General features: G+C 43.7%; 1 protein-coding gene and 1 long non-coding RNA gene across 2 annotated transcripts in view; one reads left to right on the top strand and one right to left on the bottom strand.

The window, feature by feature from the left end:
* The window catches only part of LOC117693537 (collagen alpha-4(VI) chain-like), a 108767-nt gene that overhangs the window by 78008 nt on the left and 11988 nt on the right, over positions 1-18771 (top strand). Inside the window, exons 29-33 of the mRNA XM_076917815.1 lie at positions 1288-1323; positions 2613-2649; positions 5322-5333; positions 5418-5911; positions 16296-16386. Of these exons, the coding sequence (XP_076773930.1) occupies positions 1288-1323; positions 2613-2649; positions 5322-5333; positions 5418-5911; positions 16296-16386 (670 nt within the window). The remainder of the gene's footprint in view (positions 1-1287; positions 1324-2612; positions 2650-5321; positions 5334-5417; positions 5912-16295; positions 16387-18771) is intronic.
* Positions 254-17119, bottom strand: LOC143435408 (uncharacterized). The gene is made up of 4 exons (XR_013105663.1): positions 16969-17119; positions 1965-2142; positions 1057-1337; positions 254-933 (listed from the first exon to the last, which is right to left on the bottom strand). It is a non-coding gene; the product is annotated as an uncharacterized LOC143435408 (long non-coding RNA).

Genomic DNA, 18771 nt, shown 5'->3' with positions numbered 1-18771 from the left:
ATTAATACATAAAACTTACCAGAGAATGGGCTTATCAATGCAAACATGATGACCAACACATCAAGCCAGAAGGAAATCCTCATTAATAATCCAGCCCTACAATCTTAACTGAACTGATAATGTTGCAAGACTAGAAGAATGTTTAGAATACACTGGGATGTAGAAAGACTCTGAAGCTTTGCCCTATGGCATGTTTCAGAGACAGTGTGGTATAGTTTGCTTTCCTGTGAGAAACCACCAACCACAAGCAAGCTGAGGAGGAATGGGTTTATTTGGAATATAGGTTACAGTCTATCATTGAGGGAAGTCAGAACAGGGATTCAAGGTGGAAAGGAACTTGATGTCCAGGACTGAAACAGAGACCATAGAGGAATGCTGCTTACTGGCTTGCTCCCTCACCTGCGATGAAAATATCCCAGGCCCATCTGTTTAGGGGTAAAACTACCCACAGTTGGTTGAGACCTTCTTTATCTGTTGCCAGTGAAGAAAATACCTTAGACATGTCCATAAGCCAGTCTGAGACAATTCCTCAAATGAGATTCATCCTTCTGAGATATGTCAAGGTTTGTATTAAGTTGATCAAAACTAACCAGTGTGTGTCTGTCATTCTGTGAGGAAGAACATATTCATCAGGCAGAAGAGGACATCAGCATGTCCCTTACTGGAGTTCAGGGATTTTACTGGAAAGAATCAACTAAGCCAGAAAAACCAAACATCATAGAGGTAGTTCACAGTCATCTGATGATGAAGCACTGACTTAGTGGGTTTCAGTACAGTGATTTGCCCAAGACTACAAGTCACCACCATGTAGAGTCTACACAAAGACAGCCACTGGCTCAGTTCCCAGAGGGGCTGGAGCCAGACAATGGTAATTGCAAGGCTTCTGGGAGGGTTCTTTCACTATGAGGGCAGAGACGGGTGGGGATGAGAGGCCTGAAAGAGTAGGAACAGGAGAGATAACAGATGTACTTTAGATTAGCTTGTGGTAGGACCTGGGATCTTGAAAGACCATTATTTTGAATTTGAATTTGAACTATAAATTGGTTTCAAAATTACCTGGTCTTCCAAGAGTCTATGTTCCATCCTCCTAGGCTTCCTGGATTCTGAGGTTTGAGAAGCACTGCCCAGGGACTTTGTCCTCCTTACTGGGCTGGGCAGAACCCCAGGGCCAGGAGAGAAGGGCAACATATATGCCATGATGAACACTCAGCATCTCCAGTTGCTTATAAAGAAAAGGTGTTGAGAAGCAGAATCCTGTACCTTTAAGCATGTTTCTGTTCTTTCCAGGGCATCAAGGGCTCAAAAGGCTTGTCAGATAGGACGGTAGGTGAAGACTCCTAATTTGAAAATTCACTCATTTTGTAACATAAATCTTTTTATATCCACAAAGCAAGATTTGTTAATCTTAAATCTTCTTAATTTTTCCTTTTATAAATTTTGGTAACACTATAAGTTTACAGAGTATTTTTTCCCAGAAATGCCACTATAAAATTAGAATATTTTAAGTATTAAAAAAGAAAATATTTGCAAGCTACCTCCTTTCTGAAGAATGCTCTTCTGTAAAGCTAAAAACACTGTTTATAAAGCTATGTATTTTGAATATGCCAATTCACAGAATAGCACAGGCTTTCGTGTCTCATGGGACACTCCAAAATTAATATCAGCAATGACAAAAAGCACTTTTCTCCTAAGTGCACAGAGACTGTTAAGTGGAGTTATAAGATGCAGAAACAACTGAAGAATAGGAAGTGGTGGGGTCCAAGGTTGAAGGAAGAAGAAAAGAGAGAGGGCGGGATTATAACTGCAGGCTCCCCACCTGCTCCCTAGTTCCCAAGTAGTGACTCAGAGGCTCATTATTTATGAATAAAATGTCTAGGCCTTAAGTTAGGCTTGTCCCCCAACTAGCTTGTAACTTATATTAGCACACTTATACTATTCTATGTCTGCCACATTTGGCTAGTTACCTTTCCTCAGTTTCATGCATCCAACTTCCTCCAAGTCCTTGTAAGGAATCCTCCTCCCTATTTCCCAGAGTTCCTTTCTCTCTGCCAGATGTCCCACCTTTTAAGCCTGCCTCAGTTTATTGGCCATTAGCTGTTTATTGGCAGGTGATGCTTCCACATAGTACACAAGAGATTATCCCTATAAAGGATTAAAAAAAAAAAAAAGAGGTAGAATTCCAGGAGTCAGGTTATGGAGGTACCTGTCTCAGCAGTCCTTCCAAAGAAGTCTAGCAAACACTTCTATAAAAATGCATACATTGCCAGCAGTCCCTCGTATTCTCTCTTGAGATTCCTGGATATCAACCTTCCACATCAGACTTGATCCCATTGATATGTGAGGCATATTACAAAGTAAAACGGTATACCCGACCTACCTATCTCAACATGCCATATAAAATCCTTCAAATGTTTTAAAGTAGTGGATGAATCTGGAAATAATATTGTTCGGTGGTACCACCAGCTCTAACAATTTTGTGGTTTTCTATTACGCATTTAAATGCTTCCGCTAGGTCCTGATAACATGCACATATGTCATTTCCAGTCATGACAATAAAATCTGCTCCAAATTAAATGCTTATTTCCTCTCCGTCTTTCCCCATCTCTCTACAGCCTTGTGAAATTGTTGATTTCGTGCGAGAAAACTGCCGTAAGTTGTTTGGGAGGCGACAGTGGGGGGGTGTGGATCAAGGACTTAGGACATAAGTCACCCAAGGATTTGACTGAGACTTGGGAAGTGCCTTGTCCATTGTAGAAAGATCTTATAAATTAGCAGACTGGGCCCAATCTCCCTTTCAGTAAGTCATCTCTTCCTCAGTGGGCTCTGAAACAAAGTAGTTTGAAAAGCACACCATCTCAGTACTGAAGAAAAAGTCCCCCATACAAGGCTGGATCCCCCCAAATGTAACCATACTTGCATACCCATGTGCCTCCATCTTGGTCTGTGGAACAGAGCATGGGAAGCCCTGTTCCTTTTATTTCAACCAACAGTATTCATGATGACATTTTTGAAAATAAACGTGCCCTATTTGGTTGGCATTTTCATTGCAGAAATGGAACTGTGAACCATTAGGTCTTAGGTCCAGCTTTGTCACATGACTGGTTGACTCTTTGTGCTCTCTTTAAGAACATCATGGGTATTTGTATCCACAGAGAGCACACATCTCTCCTTACTGGCGATAGGGAAAGAACACTCAGTTGAAAGCTCTTGGTGTAGAAGTTTGGATTTTCTACACAACCACTTGCCTTCTTGCTCAACCTTCTGGCTTCTGTCCACTCCCAACCAGCTGCTGTTCAAGGAGAGTCCAGGATCCATTTTCATGGAAGTCACATAGAGGAATACTATCAGCTTGGATAGAAAGGAAGAACTAACCATAGAGAAAGTTAAACCCTTTACATTGAGGAGCACCACAAGGTCAAAAGCAAATAGAAAAGTGAGAAAGAATATTCGAGATAGAAGCAACAGACTCAAGTGAAGAACTCAGTGCCCTTGCTATGTCACGTTAAGATGAAAACTGCTGCTTCATAATCATTTTTATATATAAGCATAGACTTTTTGGAGAGCTAAATTTACATTTTAAAAAAAAAAAAACTTTTAAACTGAAAATAGGCAAGAGACAGAAAGAGTCAGAGAAGAAAAAAACCTACAAATTAACAATGCACCTGTGAGAATATTCACCCCAGTGTAAATCAAAGATTATCAGTTAAAACTATGATAGGCTCATTATGATTCTCAAACTGGAAATATATACATACTTGCTACACATACATACATACATACATACATACTATATACATACATATGTATATTTATTTATATAGTTCTGGTCTTTAGAGAAAGGGTCTTGCTAATTAACCTATCCGGCCAGAAACTCCTTATATATACTGCTGTGGCTTCAAACTTGCATTCCTCCTGTGTTAACCTCCTGAGAGCTAGGAATGCAGGCTTGTACCACCAGGTCTAGGTTTCAAATTGGAAATATTTTGAGTCAAAATAATCAAAAGTCAAAGTTGAAATAATCCTTAGCCCTGGTTTAAGAAATGTATGAAAGTGACTTGGGGGACTCTAAAACGCTGCCTAAAGAGTCCCATAAAAGCCCATAATTACTGCGATAGGCAGATGTAATCGGACAAATAGAAACAGATACTTGTACATATGTGCTCATACTGAGAGACACTGGCTGAAGGAATCACAGGACAGCTACATAGTACAATATATGATAGCACTTGTCATTTAATGATAAAAAAGTCACACCAAGTGTAACATGATTCAGAGTCAAACATACTTTAAGCTCCAAATTTTATAAAACAAAAGTATTTTTATGTTTTGATACATAGATGGGGAACTAAGGATAATCTTAATTTTTTATGAGCATGTGTTATGCACATATATACACACATATATATTTTACATAAGAATGAGATGCATATATATTTTACATATATATGAGATGCATGTAAAATACAGCTTCAGAATAGCTTAGTGCTTTAATTGGATTTAATTTTAATTGGATTTAATTTTAGTTGAATGTAACCAAAATCCTCAATAACAATGGGGAAACATGTCTCTCAGGTCAAAGCTTAGACATCATCAATCTGGGATGATGTGGAGTCCTAGGGTGTGCGTTCCAGGATGAAGTCTCCTTGTATTTTCTTGTCATCATGTGTGTGTTAGTTGCTATATTTCCCAAATTATCTCGTGCTCTGAGAAGTTAATCAAGCTTCAGTCATTGAATCTACATTTCATCCAGCCTGGAAGGGAAGGGAGAGGCAAAGGGCAAAGGGCAAAGGGCAAAGGGCAAAGGGCAAAGGGCAAAGGGCAAAGGGCAAAGGGCAAAGGGCAAAGGGCAAAGGGCAAAGGGCAAAGGGTGCTCTTGCCTCTCTCCTTTAACCTTACAAGTAATGGGTTTCATTAGGATATAAAGATGCTTTTGCAAAGTCTTACCATGTTATCTAGAATGTAGTAAGACAGCTAGCCCAGTGGAAGTGTGACATTTGTTTCAGGCAGTCACATACCCAGTCAGAAACTGAGGCCCTATTATAATAGAAAAAAAATAAAGAGATGGAGCCTGGGCAAATCGTAGGGGCTTTTGCCATACTAGGGAGGGGTATCTAGAAGGTTATTTGAATTTTTCAAAAGAGGATTTTTTTCAAAGTGTGATATGGTTTGAAAATCCCAATACTTGGGAGACTAAAGCAAGAGAATTTTAAATTCAAGGTCAGCTTCAGTGACAGAGAAGCTGTCAACCCAAAAAAGTGTATTTTATATTGACATATAAACTGCCCATATATAGACACTAACAGTGTCTTTTTCCCTTCCAGCTTGCTCAAAAGGTAAATATTGCTGACCGTTTACATAAACCCTGGCCTGTCTAGCCGCAGCTCAGATATCTCAAGTCTGTGTATCCCTGTGTCAAGGTATCTCTAGATGCCCAGCATTCCCAACGGAAGTGGTCTTTGCCTTGGACATGTCCAATGATGTCTCCCAGTCAGACTTTGAGAGGATGAGAAACATTTTATTATCTCTGTTGATGAAGCTGGAAGTGAGTGAGAGCAACTGCCCCACTGGTGCCCGAGTGGCCATTGTTTCCTACAACAGGAAGATAGATTATCTAGTGCGCTTGTCAGACCACCGGGGAAAAGCTGCCCTTCTACAGGCTGTCAGGAAAATCCCCCTGGAACGCTCATCTGGGTCCCGGAACCTTGGGGCCACCATGAGGTTTGTGGCTAGACATGTATTCAAACGTGTACGCTCAGGCCTTCTGATGAGGAAGGTAGCCGTGTTCTTCCAGGCGGGTAGGAACTATGACACAACCTCTGTCAGCACAGCCATGCTGGAACTCCATGCAGCGGACGTTGTTACAGCAGTCGTGACCTTCACAGAGGAGCACAACCTTCCAGAAGCCCTACTGGTATGTGAGGTGTGGGAAGGGCTGATGGGAGGAGGTGCCAGGGCTGATGGGATGAGGTACAAGGCCTGATGGGAGGATGTGCAAGGGCTAGTGGGAAGAGGTTCGGGAGTTAGTCTGGTTGTTCCCCCCACCCCCCAATCTACAAGGGATGAGGTGAGCAGTGAAAGTGGTTCAGGGCAAGACTTCTCCAGAAATTGTTGAATATGGAAGGGGGGGGGGGTCTCAGTATGGACACTCTTGACAGAGCTACTAGAGACTAATGGCTCTTAGGAAGCACATGAACTGTGTTAAGGGTCTCAAAGATGTTATCGCATGTAATGTCCCCAAAGCTCTATTAGTTAGGCCTTGTCCTCTCTACTGCAAGAATGTGAAAATCGAGGCTTAGAGAAGGTAAGGATATTTTTGAAGGTCAAGTAACTAGTTAGTGGCAGACTACCATCTGCTGTCAAGCTTGTTCATTACAATATGCTAATCTAACACCAGAGATTATCCACCATGGCTTTCTTCCACCTCTTCCCCCTTCCTCTTACCTGTATATAACCTTATGTGTCCATTTAACAACATGGAAAAATGCTGTGCTTTTAAAGCACACACGTGCATGGATTGTGTGCGTGTGCATATACACACACATATACTCACACACGTGTATACATAGGCATACATGTGAACACCAGAGCTCGACCTTGGCTGTCATTCCTCAGGAGCTGATTACCTTGTGATTTGAGATTCCCTGTCCTGGAGCTTGCTCAGTAGGCTAGACTGGCTGGCCAGCAAGCCCCAGTATTCTCCTGACTCTGTTTCTGCAGTGCTAGGATTACAGGTTTGTGCTGTATCCGGATTTTTGCCTAGTTACTTGGGGATCTGAACTTAGGTCTTTTTGCAGACAGAGCAGGTCCAGATGGATTCTTATGTATTTTACTCCTCTGTGACCAGGATGTGATTTAAGATTCAGAGCACCTTTGGCATTTATAAATTCTCCCCCCAGTCCTTACCAAGCCACACAGCCCAAGGTAACTACCCCTGTGACTCTGATCACAAGCAGCTGTTGCATATTTTGAGTCTTGGTATAAATGGAATCACTCATTATTTAGTCTTTTGTATCTGACTTCTTCCAGGCCACATGTCTGGTCTTGCTCGTTCATGTTGTGTGCATAGCATAGGTAAGTTGTTCCTTACGTCAGTGTGGTGTTTCAATATGTGTAGACACTAGAAGTTGTCCAGATATCTAGTCTCTAAAGTTTTCTCTTCTAACTAAAACCTATGCAGTTCGTGCTCACAGAGTTTCTGGGACGATTTATCACACTGAAGGTCGATTTTCTTCCGTTGTGTGTGAATGCTAGATTTAGCCATGTGACATGACCGACACTTGACCATTTCTGACCAGGAAAAATGGAAGTGTCACATGGTCCTCCTTAGTAAGGAATGGATTCAACTGTATCACATCACTTCATTTTCTCTTGAGATAGAGTTGTGCAGCAGAACTGCTAGGTGAGAAATTTGGTTGACACACAATGCGTGTGTCTAAGAATCAATGGATAAGCTTGTGACAGCTTGCAAACTACCACGAAGGATGGCAGCCATCTCAAACAAAGAGAAAAGGAAGAGATGGAATTCTTTCTTGCTCTTGCTGCATCCTTCTGGCCTAGCAAGATGTCTGCACAGGCAGGCTGTTGGGGGAGATCTTGGTAGTTTTCAGAATACTTTGATAAAGGCAGAGTATAAAGCTAACCACTTAAGTTAGAGATGCAATGTTTTTTTTTTTTTCACTTTCATAGGTGACAGGGTGTTTATAGGTACTGTCATAACAGTTGAACTGTCTGAGTCTCATTTTCCTTGGCTCAGAAATGAAACACTGGGGTCTGAGGATATAGCTCAGTTACTAGGATAGTTGCCTAGTGTGTGTGAAGCCCTGGGTCTGATCCTAGCCCCACATAAACTGAGGAAAGTGGCATATGCCTGCAGTCCTAGTACTTGGGAGCTGGAGGTATGGGAATCAGAAATTCATAGTCACTGTTGGCCACGTAGCAAGTTCAAGACCAACCTGGGTTATGCAAGACACCATCTCCAAAAAACCCAACCCAAACTAAACTAAAAAAAACCAAACCATCCAAACCGCAAAAGGCATGGAGAGAGGTTTATGCTGCAGTGTTCAGTAGGCTTCTATCCAGGCATAACTATCAACACCTCCATTTCTCAGAAAGGTTGGCCTCTGACATTTAGAGAGTGACACTGTGTGCAGTCAGATCCCCCTGAGTGTGCTGCTTTCTGACGGGCTGCTGGACAGCTAGTGTTTGCTTCTGATTTGTAAGTACATCTTTAGTCATGGCCTGCTTGCCCTCCTCATGGCGGGCAGGCTTCAGAGTGAAAGCATGAAATGCTCTGTGAGGTGAAGTTGCCGACTTGAATCTACTGTGCTGTCTCTCTTAGCCACCCTCTCTCCATCCTGTGGACATGCTCTTGCCCCAGGCTGTGGGGGTGGGGGGTGGGTGGGGGGGACAGCTCGGCATTTTGAAAATTTAATGGTTTGGAAAAGATGTTAAATGGTGCTTGTCAGTTCAGATGTAATGAATGACCTTGCTACCGGTGACACTGGGAAGGAGAGAAATTGTCGAAATGACAACCACCCGCATCTTCAGGGCCTCTCAGCCCTTGTTCTTCTCCAGCGGGTACATGGCAGCCTTCCCTTGTTCCTTATTCCTTACATGAGGGCAATCTAGTGAAGGCAGTGGGTTTATCTTGTGGTCCATCTTCTGAATTCCCTGCCCAAAGGCTCGCCGATGTGTGTGAGGCTTTTGTCTTTCACCTCTGTGTTATTGTAATTTTTCAGAACAACCTCCACATACTTCTTCTGGGAGGATGATTGTAGCTCAAGTTGAATTGATTATACAAACAGATAACCTGACTTTTTAGTTCATTTGAGTATACTTGGAGACCGCCATGCCTTTTGGAAAGGTTTTTCTTTTTTCTTTTGTTATCCATGGAATTGTTTTCAGCCTTAAATTAAATGGCATTATTGCACTAGGACTTCCTGTGCCTGTCATTACTGAGGTCTTATGCCTCAAAACACAAGCCTTCATTAGCCTTTTTAAAGTGAAGAAGCTGAGCATTAGAGAGAAAGTACAGCTTGCATGCCAGACCTTGGATTTCATTTTTCTTTCTAAAAAGCCCCACACGGATTCCCTTGAAACAACGCCTAGGAAAATCGCTCATGTTTATTGATCCAGCCACCATTCTAAGCCTTTATTGATTCACTTAATCCTCAGAACCCAATGAGTTATGCAGCATGATGAGCCTGTTCTTCAGACAACGCTACAGAGACACAGCAGTTAAGCGAGCGTTCAAGGTTTGGGGCTCTCATGGGCCCCAAGGCTTTGAATTCAAAAATTAAAAACAGTAAAACAGAGACCTTCCAAGTTCTAAGTTCTTTCTCTCTTTTAGGGCATTTTATCTTTATGGGGAACATTAGGAGATATGTCTATAAACTGGTCCAACTTTTACTCCTTAGCAAATCCAGAGAATAGAGAGCTGGCTGTCACAGAAATCCTCCTCCTTCATCCGCCATCAGCTATAGAAGATGAAGAAATTGGGATGTGTGTGTATGTGAAACTTCAATTTCGATGTCATTTTAGAATCTGTGAAAGTCACATGAAGATATTTTGTGTGTATGTGTGTGCACATGTATGCGTGCATGCATGTGGAGGCCAGCAGTCAACCATAGATGTAGTTCATCCAGAGCTGTCCACCTTGGTTTTGCTCACGTGGTCTCTCACTGGGAACTGAAGCTCTTCTATTAGGCTAGGCTGGCTGGCTAGGCAGCCCGAGGGATCTACTTGTCTTGTCCTTTCTAGCCCTAGGATTACAAATTCACCTCCACACCACCATGCCCAGCCTTTTACATGGGTGTGGGGAAATCAAACATCCCCAAGCTTGTGTGGCCAGTTCTGTACCAACTGAGCTGTGACCCTAGCTCTAGATATGGTTTTTAAATTCTCTACTCTCATAAAGAATCCCCTGCCTAGGGAATGGTGGCACTCATGGCCACAGTAGGCTGGATCTTCCCATATCCATTAACTTAGTTAAGATGCTCTCCCCACAGACATGCCTGTAGACCAACTCAGCACAGATGATTCTGCATTGAGTCTCTCTTCTGAGGTGATTATAGTCTGTGTAAGGTCGATAAATAAATCTAACCCTCATGACTGTCCCACCAGTTAGAAATGATAACCTACATTGCCCAGATGAAGTGAACAAAGGCAAGAGGGAGAAATGACTTGTTGTAAGCCACATAGTACAGGAATTTGCATCCTGATATGGCATATTCCCAAGTCCCTCTTTCTCACTGTATACTGTCATAGGGTTTTACTGCTGTGAACAGGCACCGTGACCAAAGCAACTTTTACAAGGACAACATTTAATTGGGGCTGGCTTACAGGTTCAGAGGTTCAGTCCATTATCATCAAGGCAGGAGCATGGCAGCATCCAGGCAGGCATGGTGCAGGAGTTGCTGAGAGTTCTACATCTTCATTTGAAGGCTGCTAGGAGAAGACTGGCTTCCAGGCAGTTAGGAAGAGGGTCAAGCCCACACCCATTGGATACACTTCCTCCAACAAGGCCACACCTCCTAATAGTACCACCCCCTGGGCCAAACATTTACAAACCATCACACACACTCCTACCCCAGTTCTGACTCCTAGTGTTTCTGGGGAGTGCAGGAAGAGTGGGTTGCTTGGTTGACTTTGGTGACACTATGATAGAGGAACCAAAGCTCTATCCAAGCTCCTTGGGCCAGCCACAGGTTTAGATGGTGGCTTTGTCCTTTCTCTCTTCCTCTGGCCTCTTAACATCCTCACTCTCACAGTTTCTTCTTCTTTTCCGAGTAGTGCCAGATGGTTTGCACATTCCTTAGTGTCTAGTTAGCTCCAACTCTCTCCAAGGTAAACCTCCCTCCCTAGGCCTTGCTTCCACCCTCCCTGTCTGTTTTCATTTTTTTTTTTTTTCAGGCTAAGAGCCTCCCGCAGCTTGGTCCCAGGAATGAACATTTTCTTTTGGCCTCTGGCAGCTGAGTACAACAACTGAAACATTAAGTTAAAGCCTTGGAGTCTCCAGGATAAGGGTTCATGGGAAGGGCTTTAGTATGAGGGGTAGGATGTGGTGAGGTGTGAGTGTTGCTCTTGAGTCGTTCTGCCAGCAAAAATGTCTGTGCAAACCCATGGGTATGTGTATTCTCTTCCTGTCTTTACCACTAAGGTGGGATAAAAAGGCAGGAAACATTAGAGGTGACATGAAAATGGAAAGAAAGCCCCTCAGCCTGGGATCTAGTTTGCCTTTCCTGCAGAGCTAGTGTCAGGAAACTTCAACACAACAGGTCAAACTGCAAGTACCTACAGAGATGATGTGTATTTCCGTAAAACAAGACATCTCAAACAAGAACATCACGATGAATGAATAAACTATGGCTGTTTGGGGCCAGAATGTTTGACAGGGTTCAGCCTGTCAGCATTTCTCTTATCCCTAAATCTTTGTGTGTGCATGTGCATTCGTGTGTGTGTGTGTGTGTGTGTGTGTGTGTGTGTGTGTGGTATATGTGTGTATACGATATGCCAGACTTTGGCTACTTTGTGGGATCCTCTTTCTTCCACCCTTTCAACCCCCTAACACTAGAGAGTAAAAAAGAGGGGAAAGGGTATGTAATTATCCTTAGACTGATTAGAGGTATCAGGTTTCTTGTGGCAAGTTTGAACATTGCCCAGGAGATCTAATTTCTTCTTGTTGCTTCGTCTTTGTACATGACTACTTAATAAGCCACAACCAACAGCAACCAACCACCAACCACCAACCCATGCCTCTCAGGGATCTAGCATTTAATCCCCTCTGAAGAGTCTCCAAACATTGCACAATCGCAGAAACTATCTGCAGCTGGCAAAATCATACCCCTGCTAGAGCACGTGGCAAATCATAGTCAGCGCTATGGACAATCTGAAACAGCCCCAGATCCCATACCTGGGATTAAAATGAGACCCCATTCTTACAATATTTATGTGTTTTTAAGGAGACCAAAATTCTCTCACTACATATGCCGGAATGGGTTGAGAGCACTCACAGTCAGAAGACATTGAGTGTTCTACTCTGTTATTCTCTTCCTTATTCCTTTGAGACAGGGTCTCTATTGGAACCTGGAGGTAGCAGGCAACCAGCAAGCTTGAGAGATCCTCTTATCTCTGGACTATCATAACACTGGGGGAACAGGAGTGTGTTGCATGGCTATCCTGAGCTTTTGGATTTTTTTCATGCTTCTTGGGGATTTGAACTTGGGTCCTCATGTTTGGCTCACAAACACTCTTACCTATTAAGCCATCTTCCTAGCCCCTTATTCTTAAATCTTAAACAGTACATTTCACCCCATAAAACCTTACAATTTTATTCACAAAAGGAAAATTGTGTGTGTGTTGTATAGTATACATGCAGGTTCACATGTATGAAGGTGACCTGTGGTGGTCAGAGGACAACCTTGGCTGTTCCTCAGGTGTCAGTCACCTTTTCTTATGAGACAGGATCTCTCATAGCCTTGGAATTTGCCAAGTTGGCTAGCCTAGCTGGCTGTTGAGCCCCAGGGATCTGTCTGTCCCTACCTCCCTAGTGCTGGGATCATAAGTGTGGGTCAACTATATTTTTTCTTTTTTCCTGTGGGTTCTGGGGAATCAGACTCTGTCTCTCAGCCCACCTTAGGAAACTCTCCAAGGTAAGAAAAATAAGTCTACCAGCTAAAACAGACTTTACATCTCACTTAAATTTTAAGATCTGCTTAATGTGTAGACGCAGTCTTAGCCAGAAGTGTGAGAAAGGCTCATTTGGCTTAACCTTTAATTCTTGTTGTAGAGCACAACCTCAGAGGAGTGTAGCCAGTTCTCTAAGGGAAAAGATACCAAAGCAGTTCTGTCTCCCAAGAGGCCCACACCTATGCCTTGGGACTATGTCTGTCCCTTTCCTGTATTTTTCTAAACACTTAATCACCAACAGTGCCTCATTATAACTTGTCCTGAAATCCTTTAGCTGTGGCAGCCTCAGGAATCCCACTTTACCAGAGTAGAGAGCCCTAAGGAGGACCCGCATTCCAGAGGCTGCTGTTGGCTCTGTTTCCCGAGGCTGCTGTTGGCTGTGTGCTTCCCCACTGCTGCAAACACTACTGGATGTGTAGGAATGAAGTCGGTTGTGAGGATGTCAATGGTGCAGATTCTAATGATAGTTGACTTCAGCTTGCCTCTGAGGTCCTCTAGTTTCCCTGCTCTGATGTGGATGCGATTCTCAGCAGGAAGCAATGGGCTAGTGTTCTCTCCTCACACCAGCGACCCTCCCACGCTCTCTCCTTCTGCCTGAGTTTTCTCAGGAAACACCTTTTTCCCCTCTTCACTGGCAGTGACTATGCTGGCAAGCCTAAGGTCAAAGTCATGGTAAGTTATTAATAGATGTATCTATCTTGAGTCATAGCTTCCCTGTGGACTCCTTGTTACCACAATTATTTTGCAAGGACAGTACAGCTGTTAAGTGGAATCCTAAAATTATTGTTCCCAAGAAAAGTTAAAAAGTGAAAATTGTGTATCTAATCAAATTTGATTGAATTTGGTAACTTTCCAATGAGCTAAATAAAACATGGAAGAGTTATAGGCTCTGAGATGCGAAGAGCAGAAGGTCTCCTATATTGTCCTGAACAGATGTGGACACAGATGACAGTAATTTAAGACCAGGCTGTTCTGGCACAGGAGAACCCAGATGTATCTACTTCCATCCTAAAACTGTGTTCCCAAGCAAACTGAAGGCAGATACCTCTCTGTGGCCACATTGCCACAACAGGCAGATCAAGGATGATAACCCAGAGTCCCCAATCTTGGCCTAGAACTTTCTCCTGGAGCCATCTCTAAGATAGAGGAACATGAATTTGTGCAGATGTAGGGTGAATGTCTACATTTGTCTGAGGTATTTCACTGCTTTAAAACTTCATTTAAAGTTTGTATTTAGCGAACCGCCGGTGGCTCGGCCCTTAAGGCTCCCGCCCGCAGAGGGCGCCCCGTCTCTTGGTGCACCGGTTCGAGTCCCACCATCTCTCCCGTCATCTCGTGGGGAAAAAAAAAAGTTTGTATTTTACATATAGCGTCAGCCATACTTTGTGACTTAAAAATAGTTGTATACCAATTTAACATATCCCTACAAGGCTTTGATAAAGCTTTTAGGGTTATTCCAGTTTCTCATTTCTCCTGGTTCACTGCCATGGATCCTGTTCCCAGAAGCTTCCAAATCTCCTCCTGTGACTTCCAGTAAGATGGCGACACGTCATATTCCTGTTTACACTGGTTTAATCTGGAGTGATGAATTGGGTACATTTGGCTAGTCCATGCTTGGATGTGTTGGCCATTTGGAGATCTGCGTGATGTATTCAAGAAGACTCTGTATTAGTGTCTCCCATGTGTCAGCCTCATGGCTCAGATGTATGCAACAGCTGCACACTGGAGGAGGACATTATCTAACACACAGGAAATGGGTCAGTGAGCAGAGTTCAGCTAGGAAGCGATTGTCCAGCTCCGAGTCTTGGTACATGCTATCCCGCACACTCGAAGGCTACCACCACTGCTTTGCCTGCTAAATATTCCTCCTTATGCCCTGAAAAGTGCCAAATGTCATTGATTTCATCAACCCCTTCCCTTGAGTTCCTAAAACATATCATCTGTCAGAGAGAGTCCTTTCTTTCTTGAAGGTCCTCTGTCTATCTTTCCACAAGTGAAGGCATGGCTCTGTCACCTGTCTGTCTCTACATGGCTTGTGAGGACTTTTAGGTAGTAGTTACTAATCAGCCTGGGTACAACTTAATGTTCTTTTTGCCCTGTAAAGAATGAGAGAGATGTGATTTTGCCTTTCTTGGATTTTTTGTCTTTTTGTTTTGGTCTCTGTGTTATATTAATATAAATAAATGTCAATTCTTCATATTTCTTCCCTCATTAAGATGTTTCCTTCAAGTGAGCCTACTTTGAAAGGTAGTGATGAAGGTCTGCTGGAGCATCAAGTAGAAAAAGCAATGAGCTCCGTAAAGAGTCTATGGTACAGGAAGTTCTTTTCCAGAGTAACCCTTGACTCTGTCTTCCTGAGAGCTAGCAGGACATCTTTGTGGCATGGCCACCTTCCTACCTAGAGGAGTGTGAGAGTTGGCTTGTTTCTGGCCATGAGCACGAAGGAGGAGGAGCAGATCCTCAGCGAGGTTCCATCATTCATGCTTCAATAGAGAGTGGATAAAAAGATGGCTGTGCATAAGCTCAGACCCCCTGCAGGTTTGCAGACCCCACCTCAGTGTTTGAGAGGAAGGCTTGGAGACCATTTCTAGTTTTCATCATGAGGTAGAAGTCTCAGGGACAGTGTTAGTCAGGCCTGGCTAACTGTGGAACCATTCATCCCCAACCAGAATGTCATGATGTGAATGGAGCCCTTATGTAAGATCGTGGGGGTGGGGAAGTTTCTGTATTTAGCTACTTCAAGACCTTGGCTTTTTCTATCAGCAGTCTCATTATACTTTAGGGCATCGAACGCTTTACTTCTCCATTCTTTAAACCTGACTGGCAAAGGTAGGAGAAGGAGCAAGGAACTGCAGTGCATGCCCTGGAATGGCATGCATTCCATTAACCAAACAACAGTCATTCATTTGTAGGAACTCATTGCAAAGGAGGCTGGGAAATGTAGTTTGGCTCTGCCTCTAGGAAGAAGGCACCTCAAAGGTGTTCTAGGGACCTTGTTGGTTTTACGGTTACTATTCCCATTTTGTTTTTAATCTTTGTTGTTAGTTTCTCTACTAATCATGATCAGAGAGGTACATGAAAGAGATAAACAGATTTTTCCATTTTGCCAAAGCTCCTCTGATTCTCCATTCTTTTTATTTATTTATTTTTCTTTTCTTTTTTGGTTTTTTGAGACAGGGTTTCTCTGTGTAGTCCTGGCTGTCCTGGAACTCACTCTGTAGACCAGACTGACCTTGAACTCAGAAATCCGCCTGCCTCTGCCTCCCAAGTGCTGGAATTAAAGGCGTGCGCCACCACTGCCTGGCTCTGATTCTCTATTCTTATCTGCTAGCTGTATTATGCCCCAGCCCTGATCACCAGGAATATCCTACAGGTGCTTCCTTCATGGTGTCTGCCTCGTTCTCTTTGGACATTCCAGAATTTCCTCCATAGTACATAGTATGTGTCTCCTTAGATCTAGGATCCTACATGATTATAAATGTGTTACATAAGGTCAAATTGTTTCTACGTATTTATTTATGTAATTGTGTATTTCCTTAAAAGCCACAGACAATGACTTGGAATTTAACCCACCTGGTCATGAATTTGTGTGTGTATGTTTGAACTAGGTGGATGGACCCAACGAATTTCACTTGTTTATGTGGGAGACCGAGCGCCAGCAGGATATGGAACGCCTGTCCAGCTGTACGCTCTGCTATGGTAAGAGCTAGGACACTGCTTCTAATCAGACCGAGGGCTTGAGACTGGATGAGTAAAGGGCCAGGCACAGGGCTAAACCTGCCCTTCAGACTCATTTACTTGGCACAGTGCATTAGAATCTGGGAATTCTTACTAAGTGCAGGTTTTCAGTTTTTCTTAGGAAGTCAGCATCATCCTGAGAGGCACAAACACTACATTCCTGGGTGACCACAGACCAGAGGACGCATGACTTCTGATGAGTCAAGGGACTGCTGTGCCCCATAGTCCCCCATGTGCCTACGCCTGATACATTCTGTTCAATTCCCCAGAGTTCCCATATGTGTCTGAGCACGAGAGTCATCCTTTGGTGTCACTTTGAGTGATGGGCGGTCACTGAACTAAGAATCAGGGGTCCTGGGCCCTAGATTATGGATCTACTTCTGGTTAGCAGTGAGATCCACCCTCTTTGGCTCTCCCGTCTCCACCACTGTAGCCGGAGCTGCTCACTAGCCTGTGCCAGAGGACACTCTCTGCAGAAGCCCACGGGTGCCTGCTTGGAGGCATTCTCATGCATGTCCACTGAAGTGAACCACCCATACTCACCGAGAACCCAGGCCAGATGGTTGAACTCCCAAGAGAATGTCATCAGACCCTGGCAGGAGAGAGAAGGCAGATTCAGGAATGGCCTTGTGTGGACGGACCATGCTGTGTCTGAGAAGCTCCGTTCACAGGCACCATCTCATGGGGCACATGGTTTCTCCTTGAGCCCCAGTTCCTCTTCTGTAGCAACCTAACCTCATGGGTGTTCCCTGAGATCTTACTGCGCATTAGGCTTTGTTCTGAGGGCTACACATATGAACTCATTTATTTTTAATGTGACTACGAAAACCAACTGTGTTTTTATTTTTAAATTAAGTGTAAGTATGTCCTAGAGGTCAGTGGTGTCAGGTTTTCCTGGAGCTGGAGTTACAGGTGGTTGTGAGCCACTGCATGTGGGTACTGGGAATAGGACTTGGGCGTGAGGGTATTATGGCCTCCTAACCACTGAGCCATTTTTCCAGCTCCTGGAAGGAACTTCACAGGATGGGTGCTGTTATCTTCACTATGTCTGACACATGGAGGTGGGAAGAGACAAGGTCATTTGCTCAGGGTCACGTGCTGAGTAAGAGGTGAACCTGGATTGAATCAGGCAACCAGGTTCATTTTAGATCTCACACCAGAAATGAGTGTCGCCTGACCCCTTTCTCTGGGAAGATAAAACCATATGCCTGTTCCCCCAAACAGGGCACCATTGCCAAACCACTGTAAATTTCCGTTAATATCCAGCTTGGCTTACTTGTAGAGTGGGTGAGGAGGGGTTACTTCCAGGGGCATGAGTGACCCCAAAGTTGAAAAGTCTCATTGAAAAGTGTCAGCAGGGACATATATCTTGGGGCTTTGCACCTAGTGGATTCAGTGCTAAAGAACCTGGAGGCGGCTGCACAGCCTGGCACAGCCTGGCACATCCTGGCACGGGCACGCACACAGATAGAGCCCCTCCCCCTTCAGTTGGCTTTCCACCTATATACAGTAGCACTCCCAAAGACCAGGAGGCCGCACGTGGTTAAGACAGCATCTCATAGAGCTGGCTGAGAGGAACAGGAAGGAGTGGCTGGGATCTCAGAGGAGGATCTGTCCCCCCTCCCCACCCTTCCCTCTATGAAGGGATGTCGGTAGTCAACAGGCCTAGCCCGAGGGTCTCTTGCAAGTAGCCACAAGCACTCTGATGAAGAAGACACTGTTGTGCACAGGGCATTACACTTTACAATGGTCTTATGGGTCACGTGGCTTTCTCTCCCTGTTCTATGCTTATTCACTTAGCATAACGTCCTCTTGATTTACTCACAAACGATGGAACATCCTATCTTTGAAAGCTTAATATCCTATCATGTCTAAATAATACACTTATTAGTCAGCTCATGAGAAGCTTAAAAGAGTCAGTGTAGACCGTCCGATAACTACACAGCAACGATGAGTACATATAATACTGACCTTCTGTGCCAACTATAATATGTGATTCTTTGCCTTTATGCCTAATGGGAGGAAATGTAGGTGTTCGACAGAGATGTCACCCCCTCCTGCACACTCTGTGGATCCCCTGGAGGACTGTGGCTCCAAGTTAAGAACACCAGCTGACTACCAGTTCTTAATGAAAGGGTTTGTCTCATGGGTGGATTCCTAAAACATTGACAGAAAGCCTGAGTGTACTTCCATGTCAAAACTCTGAGCTCTGTCTCAGCCTTACCAAACCAGAGTCCACATTATTATTATTATTATTATTATTATTATTATTATTATTATTATTATTATTTAAAAAGGCAAAGGGAAAAAGATTCCATTTGTCTGTAAGGCTTGAGAACTCTGATC

This window comes from Arvicanthis niloticus, chromosome 21 (genome assembly GCF_011762505.2).
Source record: "Arvicanthis niloticus isolate mArvNil1 chromosome 21, mArvNil1.pat.X, whole genome shotgun sequence".
In the NCBI taxonomy this organism is placed as follows: Eukaryota; Metazoa; Chordata; class Mammalia; order Rodentia; family Muridae; genus Arvicanthis; species Arvicanthis niloticus.
This window is presented reverse-complemented; position numbering and strand designations above follow the sequence as displayed.